Source organism: Ranitomeya variabilis, chromosome 7, assembly GCF_051348905.1.
Source record: "Ranitomeya variabilis isolate aRanVar5 chromosome 7, aRanVar5.hap1, whole genome shotgun sequence".
NCBI lineage: Eukaryota > Metazoa > Chordata > Amphibia > Anura > Dendrobatidae > Ranitomeya > Ranitomeya variabilis.
Genome location: NC_135238.1, coordinates 191,232,433 through 191,255,825, shown reverse-complemented (window position 1 = coordinate 191,255,825; position 23,393 = coordinate 191,232,433). Strand labels below are relative to the sequence as shown.

Genomic DNA, 23,393 nt, shown 5'->3' with positions numbered 1-23,393 from the left:
TGGGCTCTACGCATTACTTCAAACCAACGGCAGGGCAGTTAATTTTAGGTTAGCTGCCTCACCTAAATCACCTAATGAAGACAACGGAGGCAATTGTAGGAGAGGGGCGTCTCTAGGGTCCCTATAAAATAACTCCAGGCCTACCCCGTCATACGGGTGCATCCTATCCATATCATCTGGGGTCTGGGGGCCGCTCCATTTTCACTCTTCCATAAAGGCCAGATTTGTTTAGCAAATCACTAATAGTTGTCCTGCGGACAGATTCTCCCACCAGAGCTGTTGATCTCTGCAGCTCCTCCAGAGTGACCATAGGCCTCTTGGCTGTTTCTCTACTCAGTGCTCTCCTTGCTTGGGATGTCTGTTTAGGTGGACGACTAGGTCTTGATAGGTCTAGGATTGTGCCATAGTTCTTGCATTTTTGGGTGATGGATTGATTAGTGCTCTGTGAGATGTTCAGAGCCTGGGCTATTTTTTTTAGAACTTAACTCTGTACTGTACTCTTCTCCACAACTTTATCCCTGACCCGTCTGGTGTGTTCCTTTGTTTTCATGATGCTGTTTGATCCCTAATGTTCTCAAACAAATCTCTGTAGCGTTCACAGAACAGCTCTTGCTATACATAGAATAAATTACACACAGGTGGACTCAGTTTACTAATTATGTGACTTATGGAGGCAATCGGTCGCTCGGGAGTTTAGTTCTGAGTATCTTGACTACAGGGGACTACATACAAATGCATGTCACAATTTTTAAGTTTATATTTTTTAAATCATTAGAAAACCATGTATCATTTGCTTTACACTTCACAAATACTTGCTACTTTGTGTTGGTCTATCAAATAAAATCCCAATAAAATACATTTAAGTTTATGCATTTAACTAAAAATTTGGAAAAGTTTAGGGGGTATGAATACTTTTTCAAGACACTCTAGATAGATAGTAACAAATGAATGAAAATGAGGACACAGAAACAGCTAAACTTAGCTGCGCCTAGGAAGTACAACTGGCTAAAACTAAACTTTCAGCACTGAGCCACAGACATAATAAAAAATATACAAAAAAATAAATAAATGAAACACAAAATCCCCTGATTCCAATGTTTTGGTTTGAACCTAGAAGCAAATTTGTAACATTCAAAATCCTTCATTCACTATCCAGCCAAGTAAAATGACCTTTCTTGAGTCCTCCCATTCTTTTCAGAGAATCCCTCAAGCCGCGCGCACAAAGGCTCTTGGCCGACACTGAATTAGGCTAAATTATCCATCAGAAGTAATTATGCAACAACTGTTTGCCAGACTACTGACAATGTGTAAAGAAACTTCCCATTAGACTTCAATAGAAGAGTTTCATTAATCCTAGGATCCTTTATGCTTGTCTTTACTTACTGCCTACCGTGACTACTGCAAAATCCCTTTAAAGGAATCTGGCAATATTTGAAGGGGCACATAATCGCAAAATTAGCCAAAATGTAAAATCTGCATAGGAAACGTCTTCTATCCTAGTTGGCAACTTCTGACATTTAATGGATATTTTGATTTTCTTAAAAATGTCGCTTTCACTGTGATATAACATGAGGGGTCTTAAGAGATGTAAAAGGGGAAACTCATGCACCTCTGTAATAAATTTGGAATAAACATCTTTGCAGCACAATTTTTTTTTTTCGTTGTCATATGCAAACCTGTGTCACATTGACTGGTTAAGACAAATTTGGAAAGTAAACTAGTATGGAACAGGAAAATCTAAATTTGAGCCATAGGCAGGTACGGTAGTAAATGTATGAAAAATACTATACTATAAAGTACTTCTTCAAAATAAACCGCACAAAATGTATCACATGTGCAAAAAAAAATTATCAAAACTAGCGCAGGCATTTTTGCAAATTTGATGTACAAAGTGACGAAATTGAACCACAACCCCAAAATTGAAAGCTACAAATAAGAAACCTGCAAAAAAATTGAAGACAAGACACTATATAAATTTGGTGCCTGTGCACTTTACCATTCCACGAGTTTATGATATGGACCCATGGGAACATTGTGTGTTGTGGTTCTCACATTGTGCACACTTTTTTGTCCTGTCCAAGAGCCCTCCTACAAAAACACTGGTTCGGTTTTTTGAACTGTGTTAAAGCCAGTAAAGTATCTGGCTTTAAAGCGTTCTATGTTCTGTTTGATGGATGCTCACAGTAGGAAACTTAGTATTTAGTCTTAAGAAAAATAAATTTTGACATTGGCCCTGTAAGAAACTGGAATAACAATGGCCCTTGTGAATACAGTGAGTGAGGTAGACCACCCTGTGTGATTTGCATGGAGTGAACCTGTTAGACCTGTTGACCAGCTCTAGACTGCTGACCCTTCAAGAAAGAAGTGGCCCTAGGACAGAGTGACTGGATAGAGACCACTTTCTGACAACCATTCTGTGAGATGAGGAATCTCTAGCAAGTGATAAGTGTTATACCCTAAAATGACCTGCAGTGACAGACTACACCAGCCCGACTGCCCTGCATCCACCTGATAGGAGATGAGTCAATGAGAAGACCTGACCTGTGGTCCTACAACTTTTAGAGACCGCTCCCTGTCCCTTATGGTCAGCGCCCCGCAACGTTATCGCAAGGGCCCGATCATTGCCATCACAACCCAAGGTTGTCATGATGATCTCTGGGGTCAGCCAGCTATGGCAAGCCTATTAGATCATGCTGAGAGCATGGTCTAAGGGTACCGTCTCACTATACGATTTACCAACGATCACGACCTGCGATACGACCTGGCCGTGATCGTTGGTAAGTCGTTGTGTGGTCGCTGGGGAGCTGTCACACAGACCGCTCTCCAGCGACCAACGATGCCGAGGTTCGCTGGTAACCAGGGTAAACATTGGGTTACTAAGCGCAGGGCCGCGCTTAGTAACCCGATGTTTACCGTGGTTACCAGCGTAAAAGTAAAAAAAAACAAACCGTACATACTCACCATCTGATGTCCGTCAGGTCCCTTGCAGTCTGCTTCCTGCTCTGACTGAGTGCAGCCGTACAGTGAGCAGAGCGCAGCAGTGACGTCACCGCTGTGATCTGCTCTCACTTTCCGGCCGGCAGACAGACAGAGCGGGAAGCAGACGGCAAGGGACCTGACGGACATCAGATGGTGAGTATGTACGGTTTGTTTTTTTTTACTTTTACGCTGGTAACCAGGGTAAACATCGGGTTACTAAGCGCGGCCCTGCGCTTAGTAACCCGATGTTTACCCTGGTTACCAGCGAACGCGTCGCTGGATCGCTGTCACACACAATGATCCAGCGATGACAGCGGGAGATCCAGCGACGAAAGAAAGTTTCAAACGATGTGCTACGACGTACGATTCTCAGCGGGGTTCCGGATCGCACTAGCGTGTCAGACACTGCGAGATCGTAACGATATCGCTAGAACGTCACGAATCGTGCCGTCGTAGCGATAAAAATGCCACTGTGTGACGGTACCCTAAGACAGAGGTGTCAAACTGCATTCCTCGAGGGCCGCCAACAGGTCATGTTTTCAGGATTTCCTTGTATTGCACAGGTGATAATTTAATCACCTGCACAGAATGATTCCAGCACCTTGTGGAATGCTAAGGAAATCCTGAAAACATGACCTGTTGGCGGCCCTCGAGGAATGCAGTTTGACACCTCTGGTCTAAGAGGCTTCTGTCAGTGCAGCACTGACAGGTATAATGCATTGAAATGCTGGTTGAAAAGTTAAAATAGTCCCATAGAGGGGCTAAGCAAAAAAGTAAAAAAAAAATTGTAAACATATTCAATAAAAATTATAAAACAATAAAAATGAAAAAATATATGATAAACCAATAAATATGTACATTTATGTGGAAAAAAAGAAATGTCAAGGACCTTCACTTGAGCTCAAATTAAGATTGTTTTGTCTTGTTATTTGCATAGCGATGATCCTCCGAGGAAGCGATCAAATCAGTTCTATTTGTAATGCATCTTTGTTCAGGGACCCTCTCTAGGAAGGTTTCACATAATTATTTCTAATAATTATCAGAATAATCACTTGCTACTTTAGTGAATATACAAAAATGGCTAAAGAGTTAAAGAGGGCAACAGATACATTTTGGCATTGGAAAGCAAAACTCAGAGTCAGCTGGTACAACACATGTATGGAGCTAATATAATTTAAGAAGAAAGCCACTGGTAAAAAAAAGTAACTGCACTGCTATTTACCAGATGTCCATTACCAATGATAAACATTTCTTTGGGAATACCTCTGTAAGTATACATGTATTTCACTCTGACAGATATGTTTAAAAGAAGTCAAACCCATCTTATTGAGAGTGAAGAGCAGTAAATAAACACAGACGTTTGGTCTGAGGTCTCAACTGATTTTGGTGTATGGTTTGGAGATGGAATTTAAGGTATTGGAGAGGATAGATTTATTTTAGGGTCTGGGTTGAAGTCTGAGTTAACTTTGGGGTGATCAGAATCTATAGTAAGGGTCTGGTTTGTGGTCTGAATTTAGTTTAGGGTATTTTCTAGTGTCTAATTTAATTTTGTAGTCTGATCTAACTAATTTTAGGAATTTGGACTAGGGTCTAGACTGCTTTTACTAGTCTGGGATCTGGATTAAGTTAGAGATCTAGAATGGAGTTCGAACTTTGGGGTCTTTGGCAAAACTGCCCAAAACAAAACACATTAGAATGACAGAATAGCCCAAATACAGATAAAGATTTATCTTTGCATAGAATACCCCTCTAGTTTGCAATGCAATAGAGCAGCCAGATTTTATTTTTGTACTGAAACTTTGATATATATGTATATATTGTGAGGAGTTGACACACTCGGCTGCTTTGAGAAGTAGATAGAGGTACGCTTCTTGTGGTAAAACACCTGCTGGTTTATTAGAGCACAGCATAAACAATAGCAGGGTTAACCAAAATAAACATGGCCTTTCTGGCATAATGACAAAACAAAAGATAAAGTCCAGCAAAGTCCTTATTTTTGTGGATTCGCACACTCAGACCACCATATGTCTTTGGAGCGGCCCCCAAACGCAGGGCAGCGGGGTACTCAGTACCGGGTTCCTCGGTTCTGGGGATGTCACAGTGGTCTGACCCGGTCCGTGGCCCTGCTAAGGGGTGTCCAATTAAAGGTGTAGGTGAGAGTTTGTCAAGTGTTCGTGACGCCACCTGTGGTATTGGGTCAGGGTGACCGACGCTGCTAGGGGTCCGCTGGGGTGATGGAATGGCAGCTAGATGGTGTAACTTCCCACAAGTGAAGTATGTCCCCAGGGCTTCCCTTGATGGGTAGATGGTAATGGTGTAGGTCGCAGTAAATGACGAGGACACAGGGTTGCAGTCTCTTTACCTTTTTACTGAAGGCTTCGGCATCCACAATCCAGAGCACTGCTAACAGGGCTGGCTGAGACCGGCCGGTCCGAAGGCACATCCAGAGTTCCCTTTGCAGGTGGAAATCAGTGCCTACCTACTAGTGCCTGGGTGTTGTAGTAATTCCCTGCTGAGCACCACAGGATAGTCCTCACAACTGTCATGTATGTTTCTGTTCTCTCTCCGTCCCCCAGATGATATGGATAGGACGCACCCGTATGACGGGGTAGGCCTGGAGTTATTTTATAGGGACTCTAGAGATGCCCCTCTCCCACAATTGCCTCCGTTGTCTTCATTAGGTGTAAAGGTGAGGCAGCCAACCTAAAGTTAACTGCCCTGCCGTAGTTCAAAGTAATGGGTAGTGTCTATTACTTCCTCGGCGTTCCGGCCGCCGGCTACACGCCTCAGAAGGATGTTGCCGATCTCGGGGCACGACTCCTTCTGGTTCTATTGCCTTTGTGCTGTGATCTCGTTTCTCACTTCTCCACAATATACTTCGCTTCGTGTCCTTTCTTAAGATGCCGCCGCAATGAGGTGCAGGCACGGCTCCATAACAATCTGTCCTGTGCTAGGCCACTGTCAGGATCCCACCCCTGACAGGGACCTCCCTGTGTTTTTCCAAGCAACCTCTTCTCTCACTAGATGTTACCTGGGCAAAACCCAGTCAGCTTCTCCCTAACTTCCTATCCAACCCCCAGTTTTACCAGAGTGTGAGGAGTGGCCTAATACATAGAACCTTTTGCTCCCCCTGGTGGCCAGAGTGTGAAGTGTAATGTGTGACTGTGATACTTGGTCAGGTGAACTCCTTTAGTGCCATCAGACATACCATCACTCCCCTTAGCGGCGGAGCGACAATACTGCAACGACCAGGACTCTGGGGTGCTGCATCTTCAGCTCCTCCTGGAGCCACTGTCAGGAGACTTTCCTCGCCAAACACAGAAAAAAAAATCAGTGGCTGCACATTTAATTCCTCAACCACACCCTTGAGGTGGAGATATGGTGAGTAGGCGTCCCTATTTCTCACCTACTCACCAAAAACCCAGTACCTTGTAATGGCTGGTTAACCCCTTCAGCACATAGCATGCTGGAAAGAAGTCGGAATTCGGGAGAGAGTAATTGCGTTACTGTGTAACTTCCCGGGTCTGTCTATGCTCTACGTGGAAACTGAAATTTTGTAGACCTAAGAACCACCTAGTTTTCTTACCCTTCTTTTCCCTTAATCATCTCAGAGGAGCATGGTCTGACACTAGTGTGAACCTTCCCGCCTAGTAGGTAATATTTCAGTATATCCACAGCCCATTTAAAGGAGATCTGTTAATGATGCGGAAATTATAGCAAAACTTGGGATAAACCACCGGTAATATGCCACAATTTCAAGAAACGTCCTCACTTGCTTCTTGCTTCTTGGAAAGTGGTTGCGGCCACTTCTGAATCGACTTGACCACACTTTTCTGGATTTATAGTGAACCCAGCTTTTCTCAACGCATGCAGGATTGCCTGTACCTTTTGGTAGGTGACTAATCCAGTCAGGGCTTAAGACCACAATGTCATCAAGGTGGCTGCAGAATACTTCTTATGTGTAGCCAAGATCTGATCCATAGCCCTCTGGAAGGTAGATAGGATCCCCTGCAGTCCAAAGGGCATTCTGGTGTATTGAAAACACCCATCAGTCATCGAGAAGGTCATCTTCTCCTTGGCACTCTGGGACATGGGGATCTGTCTGTAGCCCTTTGTCAGGTCGAGGGTTGTAATGTACCTCAATGAGTTTGTCCATGTGGGGCATTGAATACGCATCAACTGGACACCTCGGTCAGCCTGCGGTAGTCATTACAAAACCGCCACTCCCTGGCGGGCTTCAGCACCAAGACGATGGGACTTGACCATCCACTTTTTGATTCCTCTATGACACCAAGGTCTAGCATTCTCTTAACCTCATTTGATATTTTCTCCCAACCAATAGAACCTTCATATTATTCTCTCCTGAGTTTTCTCTACCCCCAGATGTCCCCACAAAACATGTGAATGGGCCATGTCTAAAACCCTCTGTCGATAGGGTCCTGGAACCAACAGCTGCTCCACTAACTCGCCTCCCCTCAATTTGGTCACCTGATACAATAAATCGCCATTGACTGTAAAGTGTGAGAACCTTGTGTCAACCCCTGGCTCTTGAGTATCCCTATTAGATATGGTATCATTATCAAATCCCCCTTTAATGTAAGATCGCGAACTTGAGCAGTCCAAAAGTTCTCTCAGGCACGTCTAACTCAGGGAAGTTAGGCTCCTCTGTCACCATCTCTTCCACCTCTCTAGCGAGGACACCTAGGGGAAACTCCTCCATATTTGATTTTGATGGAGTCTTTTCCCAAGGGATCTGGCTTCTGTCCGAGACACTCTGTACAGCCCCCTTTTGCCACAAGTTCCAAAATAATGAAAAATCCCACCCCAGTGTGACGGAATGTATTAAGTCTTTTACCACCCCAACCTCATGGGACTTAGTACCACAGTCTGTTACCATGGTTCCTCTGGCCACAGGGTAGCATTTGGCATCTCTGTATATGCAGCGGATACCACAAACTTATCAGGGATTAACTGGTGGGGCAGTGTAGCACTGAACTGATTAGGGTCACTGTTGTGAAATTGGATTCTGGGCTCCCCCGGTGGCCACTTGTGGAATTTAACTTGTGTGCATCATCCCCTCTGTTCACCTGCTCCTATCAGGATGTGGGAGTCGCTATATAACCTTGCTCCTCTGTCAGTTTCATGCCGGTCAACAATGTAATCAGTAGCCTTTCTGTGCATGTTCCTGCTACTAGACAACTCCCAGCTAAGTTGGACTTTTGTCCTTGTGTGTTTTTGCATTTTGTTCCTGTTCACAGCTGCTGTTTCGTTACTGTGTCTGGAAAGCTCTTGTGAGCGGAAATTGCCACTCTGGTGTTATGAGTTAATGCTAGAGTCTTAAAGTAATTTCTGGATGGTGTTTGGATAGGGTTTTCTGCTGACCATGAAAGTGCCCTTTCTGTCTTCATGCTATCTAGTAAGCGGACCTCGATTTTGCTAAACCTATTTTCATACTACGTTTGTCATTTCATCTTAAATCACCGCCAATATATGTGGGGGCCTCTGTCTGCCTTTTGGGAAAATTTCTCTAGAGGTGAGCCAGGACTGTCTTTTCCTCTGCTAGGATTAGGTAGTTCTCCGGCTGGCGCTGGGCATCTAGGGATAAAAAACGTAGGCATGCTACCCGGCCACTTCTAGTTGTGCGGCAGGTTTAGTTCATGGTCAGTATAGTTTCCATCTTCCAAGAGCTAGTTCTCATATATGCTGGGCTATGTTCTCTCGCCATTGAGAATCACGACAGTTTGACCGGCCCAAAAAAGGGTTAAATTACTGGCTGAGAAAGGAGAGAAAAAAGAAGTCTGCTACAATTTTTATTTTTTTTTTTCCCTCTAGTTCTGAGTGTGCTCTTAATTGAATCACTTGCTAGTCTGCCTATACTGCAGCCTTCCTCTCTTCCTCTCCTTCTAATCCTTGAATGGCTCTGTGTTCACCTGTTTCAAATGGATCTTCAGAGTGTAGCTACAGGTTTGAATTATCTCGCCACAAAGGTACAAAATTTGCAAGATTTTGTTGTTCATGCACCTATGTCTGAGCCTAGAATTCCTTTGCCTGAATTCTTCTCGGGGAATAGATCTCACTTTCAAAATTTTAAAAATAATTGCAAATTGTTTTTGTCCCTGAAGTCTCGCTCTGCCGGAGACCCTGCACAGCAGGTCAGGATTGTAATTTCCTTGCTCCGGGGCGACCCTCAAGACTGGGCTTTTGCATTGGCACCAGGGGATCCTGCGTTGCTCAATGTGGATGCGTTTTTTCTGGCCTTGGGGTTGCTTTATGAGGAACCTCATTTAGAGCTTTAGGCGGAAAAGGCCTTGATGTCCTTGTCTCAGGGGCAAGATGAAGCTGAAATATACTGCCAAAAATTCCGCAAATGGTCTGTGCTTACTCAGTGGAATGAGTGCGCCCTGGCGGCGATTTTCAGAGAAGGTCTCTCTGATGCCATTAAGGATGTTATGGTGGGGTTCCCTGTGCCTGCGAGTCTGAATGAGTCCATGACGATGGCTATTCAGATCGATAGGCGTCTGCGGGAGCGCAAACCTGTGCACCATTTGGCGGTGTCTACTGAGAAAACGCCAGAAAATATGCAATGTGATAGAATTCTGTCCAGAAGCGAGCGACAGAATTTTAGACGAAAAAATGGGTTGTGCTTCTATTGTGGTGATTCAACTCATGTTATATCAGCATGCTTTAAGCGTACTAAGAAGCCTGACAAGTCTGTTTCAATTAGCACTTTACAGTCTAAGTTTATTCTATCTGTGACCCTGATTTGTTCTTTGTCATCTATTACCGCGGACGCCTATGTCGACTCTGGCGCTGCTTTGAGTCTTATGGATTGGTCCTTTGCCAAACGCTGTGGGTATGATTTGGAGCCATTGGAGGCTCCGATACCTCTGAAAGGGATTGACTCCACCCCATTGGCTAGTAATAAACCACAATACTGGACACAAGTGACTATGCGTGTTAATCCGGATCACCAGGAGGTTATTCGCTTTCTGGTGCTGTATAATCTACATGATGTTTTGGTGCTGGGATTGCCATGGCTGCAATCTCATAACCCAGTCCTCGACTGGAGAGCTATGTCTGTGTTAAGCTGGGGATGTAAAGGAACTCATGGGGACGTACCTTTGGTTTCCATTTCATCATCTATTCCCTCTGAGATTCCTGAATTCTTGTCTGACTTTCGTGACGTTTTTGAAGAACCCAAGGTTGGTTCACTACCTCCGCACCGGGAGTGCGATTGTGCCATAGACTTGATCCCGGGTAGTAAATACCCTAAGGGTCGTTTATTTAATCTGTCTGTGCCTGAACACGCTGCTATGCGAGAATATATAAGGGAGTCCTTGGAAAAGGGACATATTCGTCCTTCGTCATCTCCCTTAGGAGCCGGTTTTTTCTTTGTGTCTAAGAAAGACGGCTCTTTGAGGCCGTGTATTGATTATCGACTTTTGAATAAAATCACGGTTAAATATCAATATCCGTTACCACTGCTTACTGATTTGTTTGCTCGTATAAAGGGGGCCAAGTGGTTCTCTAAGATTGATCTCCGTGGGGCGTATAATTTGGTGCGAATCAAGCAGGGGGATGAGTGGAAAACCGCATTTAATACGCCCGAGGGCCATTTTGAGTATTTGGTGATGCCTTTTGGTCTTTCAAATGCCCCTTCAGTCTTCCAGTCCTTTATGCATGACATTTTCCGCGATTATTTGGATAAATTTATGATTGTGTATCTGGATGATATTCTGATTTTTTCGGATGACTGGGACTCTCATGTCCAGCAGGTCAGGAGGGTTTTTCAGGTTTTGCGGTCTAATTCCTTGTGTGTGAAGGGTTCTAAGTGTGTTTTTGGGGTTCAGAAGATTTCCTTCTTGGGATACATTTTTTCCCCCTCTTCCATCGAGATGGATCCTGTCAAGGTTCAGGCTATTGGTGATTGGACGCAACCCTCTTCTCTTAAGAGTCTTCAGAAATTTTTGGGCTTTGCTAACTTTTATCGTCGATTTATTGCTGGTTTTTCTGATGTTGTAAAACCATTGACTGATTTGACTAAGAAGGGTGCTGATGTTGCTGATTGGTCCCCTGATGCTGTGGAGGCCTTTCGGGAGCTCAAGCGCCGCTTTTCTTCCGCCCCAGTGTTGCGTCAGCCTGATGTTGCTCTTCCTTTTCAGGTTGAGGTCGACGCTTCTGAAATCGGAGCTGGGGCGGTGTTGTCGCAGAGAAGTTCCGACTGCTCCGTGATGAGACCTTGTGCTTTTTTTTCCCGTAAATTTTCGCCCGCCGAGCGGAATTATGATATTGGGAATCGGGAGCTTTTGGCCATGAAGTGGGCTTTTGAGGAGTGGCGTCACTGGCTTGAGGGGGCCAGACATCAGGTGGTGGTATTGACTGACCACAAAAATTTAATTTACCTTGAGTCTGCCAGGCGCCTGAATCCTAGACAAGCGCGCTGGTCGTTGTTTTTCTCTCGGTTTAATTTTGTGGTGTCTTACCTACCGGGTTCTAAGAATGTTAAGGCGGATGCCCTTTCTAGGAGTTTTGAGCCTGACTCCCCTGGTAATTCTGAGCCCACAGGTATCCTTAAAGATGGAGTGATATTGTCTGCCGTTTCTCCAGACCTGCGGCGGGCCTTGCAGGAGTTTCAGGCGGATAGACCTGATCGTTGCCCACCTGGTAGACTGTTTGTTCCTGATGATTGGACCAGTAGAGTCATCTCTGAGGTTCATTCTTCTGCGTTGGCAGGTCATCCTGGAATCTTTGGTACCAGGGATTTGGTGGCAAGGTCCTTCTGGTGGCCTTCCCTGTCACGAGATGTGCGAGGCTTTGTGCAGTCTTGTGACGTTTGTGCTCGGGCCAAGCCTTGTTGTTCTCGGGCTAGTGGATTGTTGTTACCCTTGCCTATCCCGAAGAGGCCTTGGACGCACATCTCGATGGATTTTATTTCGGATCTGCCTGTTTCTCAGAAGATGTCTGTCATCTGGGTGGTGTGTGACCGTTTCTCTAAGATGGTCCATCTGGTTCCCTTGCCTAAGTTGCCTTCTTCTTCCGAGTTGGTTCCTCTGTTTTTTCAAAATGTTGTTCGTTTGCATGGTATTCCGGAGAATATCGTTTCTGACAGAGGGACCCAATTCGTGTCTAGATTTTGGCGGGCATTCTGTGCTAGGATGGGCATAGATTTGTCTTTTTCGTCTGCTTTCCATCCTCAGACTAATGGCCAGACCGAGCGGACTAATCAGACCTTGGAGACATATTTGAGGTGTTTTGTGTCTGCGGATCAGGATGATTGGGTTGCTTTTTTGCCTTTGGCGGAGTTCGCCCTCAATAATCGGGCCAGCTCTGCCACCTTGGTGTCCCCGTTTTTCTGTAATTCGGGGTTTCATCCTCGATTTTCCTCCGGTCAAGTGGAATCTTCGGATTGTCCTGGAGTGGATGCTGTGGTGGAGAGGTTGCATCAGATTTGGGGGCAGGTGGTGGACAATTTGAAGTTGTCCCAGGAGAAGACTCAGCTTTTTGCCAACCGCCGTCGTCGTGTTGGTCCTCGGCTTTGTGTTGGGGACTTGGTGTGGTTGTCTTCTCGTTTTGTCCCTATGAGGGTTTCTTCTCCTAAGTTTAAGCCTCGGTTCATCGGCCCGTACAAGATATTGGAGATTCTTAACCCTGTGTCCTTCCGTTTGGACCTCCCTGCATCCTTTTCGATTCATAATGTTTTTCATCGGTCATTGTTGCGCAGGTATGAGGTACCAGCTGTGCCTTCCGTTGAGCCTCCTGCTCCGGTGTTGGTTGAGGGTGAGTTGGAGTACGTTGTGGAAAAGATCTTGGACTCTCGTGTTTCCAGACGGAAACTCCAGTATCTGGTCAAATGGAAGGGATACGGTCAGGAGGATAATTCTTGGGTCACTGCCTCTGATGTTCATGCCTCCGATCTTGTCCGTGCCTTTCATAGGGCTCATCCTGATCGCCCTGGTGGTTCTGGTGAGGGTTCGGTGCCCCCTCCTTGAGGGGGGGGTACTGTTGTGAAATTGGATTCTGGGCTCCCCCGGTGGCCACTTGTGGAATTTAACTTGTGTGCATCATCCCCTCTGTTCACCTGCTCCTATCAGGATGTGGGAGTCGCTATATAACCTTGCTCCTCTGTCAGTTTCATGCCGGTCAACAATGTAATCAGTAGCCTTTCTGTGCATGTTCCTGCTACTAGACAACTCCCAGCTAAGTTGGACTTTTGTCCTTGTGTGTTTTTGCATTTTGTTCCTGTTCACAGCTGCTGTTTCGTTACTGTGTCTGGAAAGCTCTTGTGAGCGGAAATTGCCACTCTGGTGTTATGAGTTAATGCTAGAGTCTTAAAGTAATTTCTGGATGGTGTTTGGATAGGGTTTTCTGCTGACCATGAAAGTGCCCTTTCTGTCTTCATGCTATCTAGTAAGCGGACCTCGATTTTGCTAAACCTATTTTCATACTACGTTTGTCATTTCATCTTAAATCACCGCCAATATATGTGGGGGCCTCTGTCTGCCTTTTGGGAAAATTTCTCTAGAGGTGAGCCAGGACTATCTTTTCCTCTGCTAGGATTAGGTAGTTCTCCGGCTGGCGCTGGGCATCTAGGGATAAAAAACGTAGGCATGCTACCCGGCCACTTCTAGTTGTGCGGCAGGTTTAGTTCATGGTCAGTATAGTTTCCATCTTCCAAGAGCTAGTTCTCATATATGCTGGGCTATGTTCTCTCGCCATTGAGAATCACGACAGGTCACAAGGCTTCCAGAGTCCAAAAGTCCAAGAACCAGTACCCCATTGACTGACATAGTACATGCCTGCGGCCCTTCGCCGGGTTGACAGTCCACACTGCAGGCTGGTAGGCATAATAGGAACTACACCGGCCTACACTGCAGTTCATTGGTTCAGGGGACATATGAAACCTGGCTTCTACATGTCCAGGATTGTGACATCGTGAACAGACCACGTCCTTATACCAACAACCTTAAAGGACCCTGGCAAGATTGGGAAGCCCCCATTTGTGGGTCAAGACACTCTCCGTGGTGAGCCCACCACCCCTTAGGTTTCCCAGTATGGGGAAGTGGCAATGTCTGGTTTCCCGAGGGATTTCTCGACAACCTCCCCTCTGCTCACTGCTCTGATGGAAGTTTCTACTGTTCAGCCACCCTCTTGAAACCAGTTAAAAAAGCTTCCATTCCATGTCATTCCCCAGGGCCATCTTTTGCATGGCTCGTCCTACTGCTTTCCGGATGTACAAGTCGTCACCTGGAGTTAGGGAGGAGACTGCTGGCCTCCCACAAATGGCCTCTTCGAGGAGTTCCATCTGCCACGTTAGCGCCTCCTGTTACTGCCACTGCTGCTGCTGTTGGAGCTACTGTACCAACACTTTATTTGTTTCCTGTTACATCATTTGCTGCTGTTAACTTGCCAGCTGCTGCTGCTGTTAGACCTGGACCAGATGCTTGACAAGCTTCTCCATGCTGACGGATGTCTTGTGCTGGATGCTGGATTTTACCCAGGACATGCAGTTTGTCCACATCCACTATGTGTGTTCCTGGATCGATGCCCATTTCGAAAACTCCAACTGTAAGGCCATGTTCACACGCTGCGGTTTTTACCGCGGAACCGCCGCGATTTTGATGCTGCGGGTCCGCAGCAGTTTCCAAAGCGTTTACATTAACATGTAAACCCTATGGAAACCGCAAACCGCAGTGCACATGCTGCGGGAAAAACCGCGCAGAAACGCAGCGGTTTACAACCCGCAGCATGTCACTTCTTTGTGCCGAATCGCTGCGATTCTGCACCCATAGGAATGCATTGAACCGCTTACTTCCCGCATGGGGCTGTGCCCACGTTGCGGGAAGTAAGCGGTTAATGTGCGGGTGGTACCCGGGGTGGAGGAGAGGAGACTCTCCTCCAGGCCCTGGGAACCATAAAATAGTGTAAAAAAAGAATTAAAATAAAAAATGAAGCTATACTCACCTCTCAGCGCTGCCCGCGGCGTCCGGTCACAGTTGCTGTGCCGAACAGGACCTGTGGTGACGTCGCGGTCACATGACCGTGATGACGCCGCGGTCACATGACCGTGACGTCACGAAGGTCCTTGTCGGCACAGCCGCTTGCAGCGCCGGGGAGATCGCGACGTCAGAGGGTGAGTATAGCCAATTTTTATTATTTTTTACATTACTATTGATGCTGCATATTGCTGCATATGCAGCATCAATAGTACAGCAGTAATCCCGCAGCGGAAACCGCGGAACAAACCGCGATAAATCTGCAGGGATAACCACAGCGGTTTTGCCCTGCAGATTTTCAATTCCGCTGCGGGATTAACCCGCAGAGGAACCCGCAGCGTGTGAACATGGCCTAAGGGGTTGACTCACTCAGCTGCTTGTAGAGGTAAACACTGTAACACTTCTTGTGGCAAATCACCCACTGGTTTATTAGACCACAGCATAAACAATACCAGGGTTGATCAAAATAAACATGGTCTTTCTGGCATAACGGCAAAACAAAAGATAGAGACCTGCAAAGTTCATATGTTTGCTGGATTCGCCCGCTCAGACCACCATATGTCTTCAGCTCCTCCTGGAGCCACTGTCGATATTTTCCTCTCCAAACACACAACACAAATAAAAAAAATCTGTGGCTGCACATTTAACTCTTCAACCAGACCACTGAGGTGGAGATATGGTGAGTAGGCATCCCGCCCATCTCTCCCCTACTCACCAAAATTCCAGTGCCTTGTAATGGCTCGGTAACCTCTTCAGCACATAGCATGCTGGAGAGAAACTTATGGGTTTCAGATCAAGGAAGAAAGCAATCTTCATGACACATATCTTCCCTACACATACAGTGCCAGTGACCCTGTGGTGTGTGTATATATATATATATATATATATATATATATATATATACTGTACAGTTGTGGCCAAAAGTATTGACACCCCTGCAATTCTGTCAGATAATACTCATTTTCTTCCTGAACATGATTGCAATCACAAATTCTTTGGTATTATTATCTTCATTTAATTTGTCTTAACTGAAAAAACACAAAAGAGAATGAAGCAAAAAGCAAAACATTGATCATTTTTCACACAAAACTCCAAAAATGGGCCAGACAAAAGTATTGGCACCCTCAGCCTAATACTTGGTTGCACAACCTTTAGCCAAAATAACTGCGACCAACCGCTTCCAGTAACCATCATTGAGTTTATTACAATGCTCTGCTGGAATTTTAGACCATTCTTTTTTGGCAAACTGCTCCAGGTCCCTGATATTAGAAGGGTGCCTTCTCCAAACTGCCATTTTTTGATCTCTCCACAGGTGTTCTATGGGAGTCAGGTCTGGACTCATTGCTGGCCACCTTAGAAGTCTCCAGTGCTTTCTCTCCAACCATTTTTTAGTGCTTTTTGAAGTGTGTTTCGGGTCATTGTCCTGCTGGAAGACCCATGTCCAGGTTTCTTACACTGGGCCCTACATTATGCTGCAAAATTTGTTGGTAGTCTTCAGACTTCATAATGCCATGCACATGGTCAAGCAGTCCAGTGCCAGAGGCAGCAAAGCAACCCCTAAACATCAGGGAACCTCTGCCATGTTTGACTGTAGGGACCGTGTTCTTTTCTTTGAATGCCTCTTTTTTCTCCTGTAAACTCTATGTTGATGCCTTTGCCCAAAAAGCTCTACTTTTGTCTCATCTGACCAGAGAACATTCTTCCAAAAACGTTTTAGGCTTTTTCAGGTAAGTTTTGGCAAACTCCAGCCTGGCTTTTTTATGTCTCGGGTAAGAAGTGGGGTCTTCCTGGGTCTCCTACCATACAGTCCCTTTTCATTCAGATGCCGACAGATAGTACGGGTTGACACTGTTGTACCCTCGGACTGCAGGGCAGCTTGAACTTGTTTGGATGTTAGTCGAGGTCCTTTATCCAACATCCGCACAATCTTGCGTTGAAATCTCTTGTCAATTTTTCTTTTCCGTCCACATCTAGGGAGGTTAGCCACAGTGCCATGGGCTTTAAACTTCTTGATGACACTGCGTACGGTAGACACAGGAACATTCAGGTCTTTGGAGATGGACTTGTAGCCTTGGGATTGCTCATGCTTCGTCACAATTTGGTATCTCAAGTCCTCACACAGTTCTTTGGTCTTCTTTCTTTTCTCCATGCTCAATGTGGTACACACAAGGACAGAGGGCAGAGGTTGAGTCAACTTTAATCCATGTCAACTGGCTGCAAGTGTGATTTAGTTATTGCCAACACCTGTTAGGTGCCACAGGTAAGTTACAGGTGCTGTTAATTACACAAATTAGAGAAGCATCACATGATTTTTCGAACAGTTCCAATACTTTTGTCCACCCCCTTTTTTATGTTTGGTGTGGAATTATATCCAGTTTGGCTTTAGGACAATTCTTTTTGTGTTTTTTCATTTAAGACAAATTAAATGAAGATAATAATAACAAAGGATTTCTGTTTGCAATCATTTTCAGGAAGAAACTGAGTATTATCTGACAGAATTGCAGGGGTGTCAATACTTTTGGCCACAACTGTATATATGTATACTGTATATGTATAATATAATCTGTGTATGTATCTATATGACATCCGAGGAATGGGAATGCTGTGTTAACATTGTACATCTTAATGTACACACAAATGTCTACATGATGCAATTTTGATTTTGCATATTGGTCAAGACAGGAGGAGGGGGCCAATGTTGAACTTTTGCACTAGAGACAATGAGCCATTAGCTTCTATTCTGCAAGAATTCCTGATTTAGAGATTGTAAATGTGAAATTCTGCTTATTTCCATGAAAGTATTCTGACTATAAGTATGTGGTTCCAAAGCATTTTGACAATACAGAACTTGTCACGATCGTAGCCACGACTTTGCATCCATGACCAACTTTAGAAGTTTTTATTATGTGCAATGTTGCTATCTGGAGAGATAAATATTCCCTAGAATTATGTTTATATACATTTTTTGGCAAAAGTAGGAACACTGTGCTTGCAAAGCTACAGAAAAACACTGTATAAACTTCCACTATCCCAATTTCTCTTTCCCCCATTCCACACATTATATGACACCTAGCTTTGACATTGTGATCAAGCAACATAGCCCATCACTTGCCATGGGCATCACCTGTTACTTTTTAAGTTGGCATGTCCTCTGCTGAGCTATTCCTAGGTCACCTGTTGGGATTTAATCTCATTCTAAAAATGAACATTTAATGTCTATATCTTTATGTGAAGACAAAGCATAATAGAAGGTTTCACATAAGCATTAGGTCTCATTCACACATGAATGATTTTTGCAAAAACAGTCTGCTATTCATCATTGCTTGTTCAGTGTGTCCGTTTTTTATCATCAGTGTTTTTTCTGAAAAATAAATACATTCCAAAGATTCTCATATCTTTAATGTTAAAAATGGAGAGCACATGGATTGCAATGTGTACTGTCTGTAATTTTCACGGACCTATAGACTTGCATATGTGATTTTGATCTGTGACTTGGATAAAAAAAAAACGGACATTTCTCCTTTTTCTTTTCGGGACCATTTTGTCCACAAAAAATAAAGACGTGTACAGTTCTTTTCAATGGCCACGACACCTGTTGCACAAACCAAAGTTCGCTAAGTGTCGCTGCTACGTTGCCGCGCAATACAAATGAATTGGATCACACTGTGATCTCAAAAATATTGTGACTGTGACAAGCAAATTGCAAAAACTCTGATATGGTTCAATTTCTTACGACTTGCTTGTCACAGTACCTGGGGGTTGCAATATGACCCCATTCACTTGTTTTTTGCTGCAATGTAGCAGCGACACCTAGCAAACTTTGGTCGGGCGTCAGGTTTCACTGCCATAGTCGCTGCGTAGCCCCAGCCTTATGGGCACATATTCTATCTGTAAAGGACAGGGATAAAACACGCACGAGATTCATGGATGTTTGAATGAGCTCTTACACTGACAATTATAAGGGAAGACTATGAACTGTAATAGACTTCTCAGGGTCATAAAAGTCAACAAATAGTTAGGAACATATACTCAGTAAAATAAAGATATGTCAGCAATTCATAGGGGATACTGCAAAATACAGACCACACTATATAGATAGGTGTGCATCACTACAGTGATGTCATCAGTTTAAAACAGTGACATCATTGCTGTGACCTCTGACACCCAATATGTAATATTAGTCAGTTAGTTAGACATTTTATAGTCAGGCATTTCATGAAGTTGTGTATTATAAAAAATCATATTTTTTAATTTACGATATATTAGTTATAAAATGTCCAATTTATTGGCAGTATCAGTCGGCTAATGCATCTATACGCATTAGACAGTCAGACGAATCCATCAATATCGGTGAGATCAGCCGACATTAGTCTAATGTGTATGGGGGCCTTTCTAGTATTCGCATGTTCTTTATAAAAGAGCCGCTGTCAGACTCCTCCTGCAGAAGCTTATCTCCTTGAGAAAAAGGGATGGACCATTGGAAATCCAACAGGCAGGATCCTTCTTTCCCGCTACATCATCTATTGGGGGAGAGTTGGACGGAACCCATACACATTAGACTGTCAGACAATCCAGTTGATATCGGAGGGTTCAGGCAATTTTTGGCTTACATGTATGGGGGCCCTAAGAGAAAAGCTGATTATACACTTTAAGGTTGGATGACGAACAGTAGAGTACGCTACAACTTTTCACATTCAGATGAAATGAACTGAAAATGATTCCTATTTCGGCAAATATTTGGAGCGTATCAACTGACCCACATGAAAAATTTTTGACCACTTGCTAAACACCAAAATTGTAGCAAAAATAATAATTTAATAACTGATTGATGCAGAAATTTTCATCAGTCAGAACCAATCCCTTTGGATTCGTAGATTCACAATTTATCAATCTACCAAGTAATCACTGACCATCTATTGCCAATATTATATTTTGTCTACCAGTTGAGATACTTTTATGCTCTTACAAGGTTTAGGGAAATATCTAGAGCATTTGCTATAATTGCTACTTTGTAAATGTTGACCCGATTACCTTCACTTTTTTCTTCCTATATTGAAAAAGGTAAAACAATAGTAGGTATATACAAAAACGTAGAACTTACCGGTTCCTTGTTCCACGGTGATAATTGCCTCTGGAGAAATGCAGACTCCTCTGTCATAGACAGGTAGCTCTTCACATGCCAGGCTCTCTGGCCACGTATGCCTATACTTTATGAGGATGGGTTCACAGCCTGTTCTTGCCCTCTCACAAACTGATTTACATGGCTTAATAGGCTCATGCTGGAAATCAATGGTGCATATAGGGGCATACATGGCACAAAGAAAGAACAGGAGGTCGTGACTGCATTCAGTGGCCAACAAGCCCTCAAACTGCTCAATGGCCAATATAGCATTGGCTTGGGTGCTGTGATGCAAATGGTTGGGCATCTTAGTCATGTTCCAAGGCATTGACTTGCACATGGGAATCCTTACAGGCTCACATGATGCACTTTTTGCCCTGGGCAGAGCGATCAAAAGCCCCAAAGCCATTAAAAGGAAATAAAAATTCCCAGAAGGGGACATTCTTAGCGTTACGATGAAGTTCAATGTCAACTTTACGTCCAACCAAAATATTAAATTACATAAACTTTTATAGTAGCAGAAAAAAAAAAAAAAAAGTGCAAAGAGTATAAAAAATGTATATAAATCCTTGAGTACAGAGCTAAGAAGTCAATGTAAAAAAAGGTTAAAAGTCATATTATAATAGATCCATTTGGTCGCAGTCTGGTAGAGCTGCAGTGAAAGTGTCTCTTGTTCTCCTCTCCTGGAGCAGAAGTCAGGAGTAAATGTAATAGTCAAACCCCGGCTGCTTTTTACTCCAGTGCCCAGGACTCCTCCTCTCAGATGTCTCCAGCCCTCCCCTGTCTGGGATTTAGGAGGGGGAGACACTTTTTTTTTTTCTCTACAATAGATGCTAAATTCTGCAAAACTTCTTCCCAGCTCACACCTAAATCATTGCAATTAATCAAGCAATGCTATGTTTGAAAAATGGATCCAACTTTCTAAACCAGATGCAGGAGTTTCTGTAAACTAAAAGCAATTAGAAAATCCTTTTTTTTCTGGACACACAACTACTGCCACTCAGACGTGCAGTTTGTAAGCTCAGTGTGCCGTATACATTAGGTCACTACTTTGTGCTGACACTTGCCTGCACAAGATGAGCTGTGATGTCTGGGACTTGGTCTGTTCTCATTCGATATGTGCCCATTTTTATTTTGGACATACCGGTATATTATATATATCTGTATACTGATATGGGAGATCACGATTTTTTTAGCACTTTCTATTTAGACTTCATTTTCGGTCATTTTACAATTACAAAGATATGGATGACCCTAACCCTCTTCTCCAACGCATAACTACCATGCCCCATAGTGAGTCAATGATCTTAAAGTCTTCAGAACCAAATAATCGTCACTATTAATTAATGAAGAGTTTTTCAAAGGAAGCACTACATTTAGTTAAATATATAAAGAACAGAGAGCCCCTCAATGCTAAAAAGTTGGCCGCCTTCAGGTGCCGCTATACACCATCAACCCTCCATAATAATGGCCCCCATACACATTAAACTTAAGCTGGCCAAACCAGTTTTTGTTGGGGGTCATATGAATTGGGTGATTATAATGAAATCGTCTGATCCTTTTGTTTTGTGGGGAGATGAACAATGGACCCTGGACTCTGGCAGTGTAGAGAAAACAGGAAATCTCAGCTGAGCTGAAGGGAGTAAGAAGAGATAGCTGTCAAATTAATTACAGCCGATAGCTACTTATCATGTATCGTCAGCTTAAGAATCAGAATAAATTTCATTTTTATATCTTTACACCCATTCTTAAAGGACTGAAAATAGTTTTACACAAAAAAATTCTATATTTTTTTGACAAACCACTTCATCTCGAAGACCATGTATTTGCTGACGATCTATAGGTCGTCTAAGGGGAATGTTTCTCCTTGTGGAGAGTGCCATGCCATAAGTAGACTTGCAGACCATGCAATGCTCCTGTGGGAAATTAAATATATAAATATCCTCTAGAGAAAGGAAGAGGATTAGAACTCTAGTGCCACCTGTAGAGGGGTAGCAATCCTTAAAGTCAATGTTGATCCTTTAATAAGCCTTACCACATGAAGGAAGAGAAAAACATCCCATAATCACCTATCCCCAAATGGAGTGTCTGATTTGTCTTTTTATCCTAATACATGTGGCAAGGCTCATCAAGGGTCAACATAGACTTTTAGGATTGCTGCCGCCAATTAATTTCACTAGAGTTCTAGTCCTCTTCCTCTCTGATGAGGATATTTGCATATGACAATCTATAATGATAATTATCTAACAATTTTTTGCCATGTGGATACTTTTTCTGTAAGATCAGTTTTCCATTTATGTCATTTTGGTGTTAAATTGATTAAAGACTAAAAGGGGTTCTCCAGCAATGCGATAAAATAGTCCTTATCACATATTCCTAATGGCAGCTGTGACGAGAATAAATAAATATTTTCCTTGCCTGACTGAGCACTGATTACATAGACTGGAGAAACTATTATTATTTTTTTATTATTATTATTATTATACATTTTTATAGCGCCATTTATTCCATGGCGCTTTACATGTGAAAAGGGGGCAAATATAGACAAATGCAATAAACATGAGCAAGAAACAAGGCACTATCAGGTACAGAAGGAGAGAGGGCCCTGCCCTTGAGGGCTCACAGTCTACAGGGGATGGGTGAGGATACACTAGGAGAGGGTAGAGCAGGTTGTGCGGCAGGTCAGTAGCTTGAGGATCACTGCAGGTTGTAGGCTTGTCGGAAGATGTGGGTCTTCAGGTTCTTTTTGAAGGTTTCCGTGGTAGGCGAGAGTCTGATGTGTTGGGGTAGAGAGTCCTAGAGTATGGGGGAAGCACAGGAGAAGTCTTGTATGCAGTTGTGGGAAGAAGAGATAAGAGGGGAGTAGAGAAGGAGATCTTGTGAGGATCGAAGGTTGCGTGCAGGTAAGTACCAGGAGACCATGTCACAGATGTATGTAAGAGAATGGTTGTGGATGGCTTTGTACGTCATAGTAAGGGTTTTGAACTGGAGTCTCTGGACGATAGGAAGCTTTGTGTTCTGTCAGCCAAGGAGATTTATTTATTCTCTGGAGCCATCTCCCTCTAGGACGTCATTCAGCAGGTGGAGTTTCATTACCACTTATAATCAGTCTCATGTAATAGTTAGGAAACTTTTAGCAAAATACTGGTTCATTCTGAAAGGGGATCCAGTACTTTCAAGCCACTTACCCCCCATCCCATAACTATATTTCGTAGAAATCAGACCCTAGGTAATAAGATTGCACCCAGCAATACGACAATAGTTCCTTTCCATCCGGAACCTCGTGTGTCTCCTAATTCTGG

General features: G+C 43.8%; 1 protein-coding gene across 1 annotated transcript in view; it reads right to left on the bottom strand.

The window, feature by feature from the left end:
- FRZB (frizzled related protein) overlaps positions 1-20,804 on the bottom strand; it is a 44,837-nt gene extending 24,033 nt beyond the window's left edge. Inside the window, exon 1 of the mRNA XM_077272579.1 lies at positions 20,074-20,804. Coding sequence (XP_077128694.1) covers positions 20,074-20,533 — 460 coding nt within the window. The 5' untranslated portion in view covers positions 20,534-20,804. The remainder of the gene's footprint in view (positions 1-20,073) is intronic.
- Between the last annotated feature and the right edge of the window lie 2,589 nt (positions 20,805-23,393).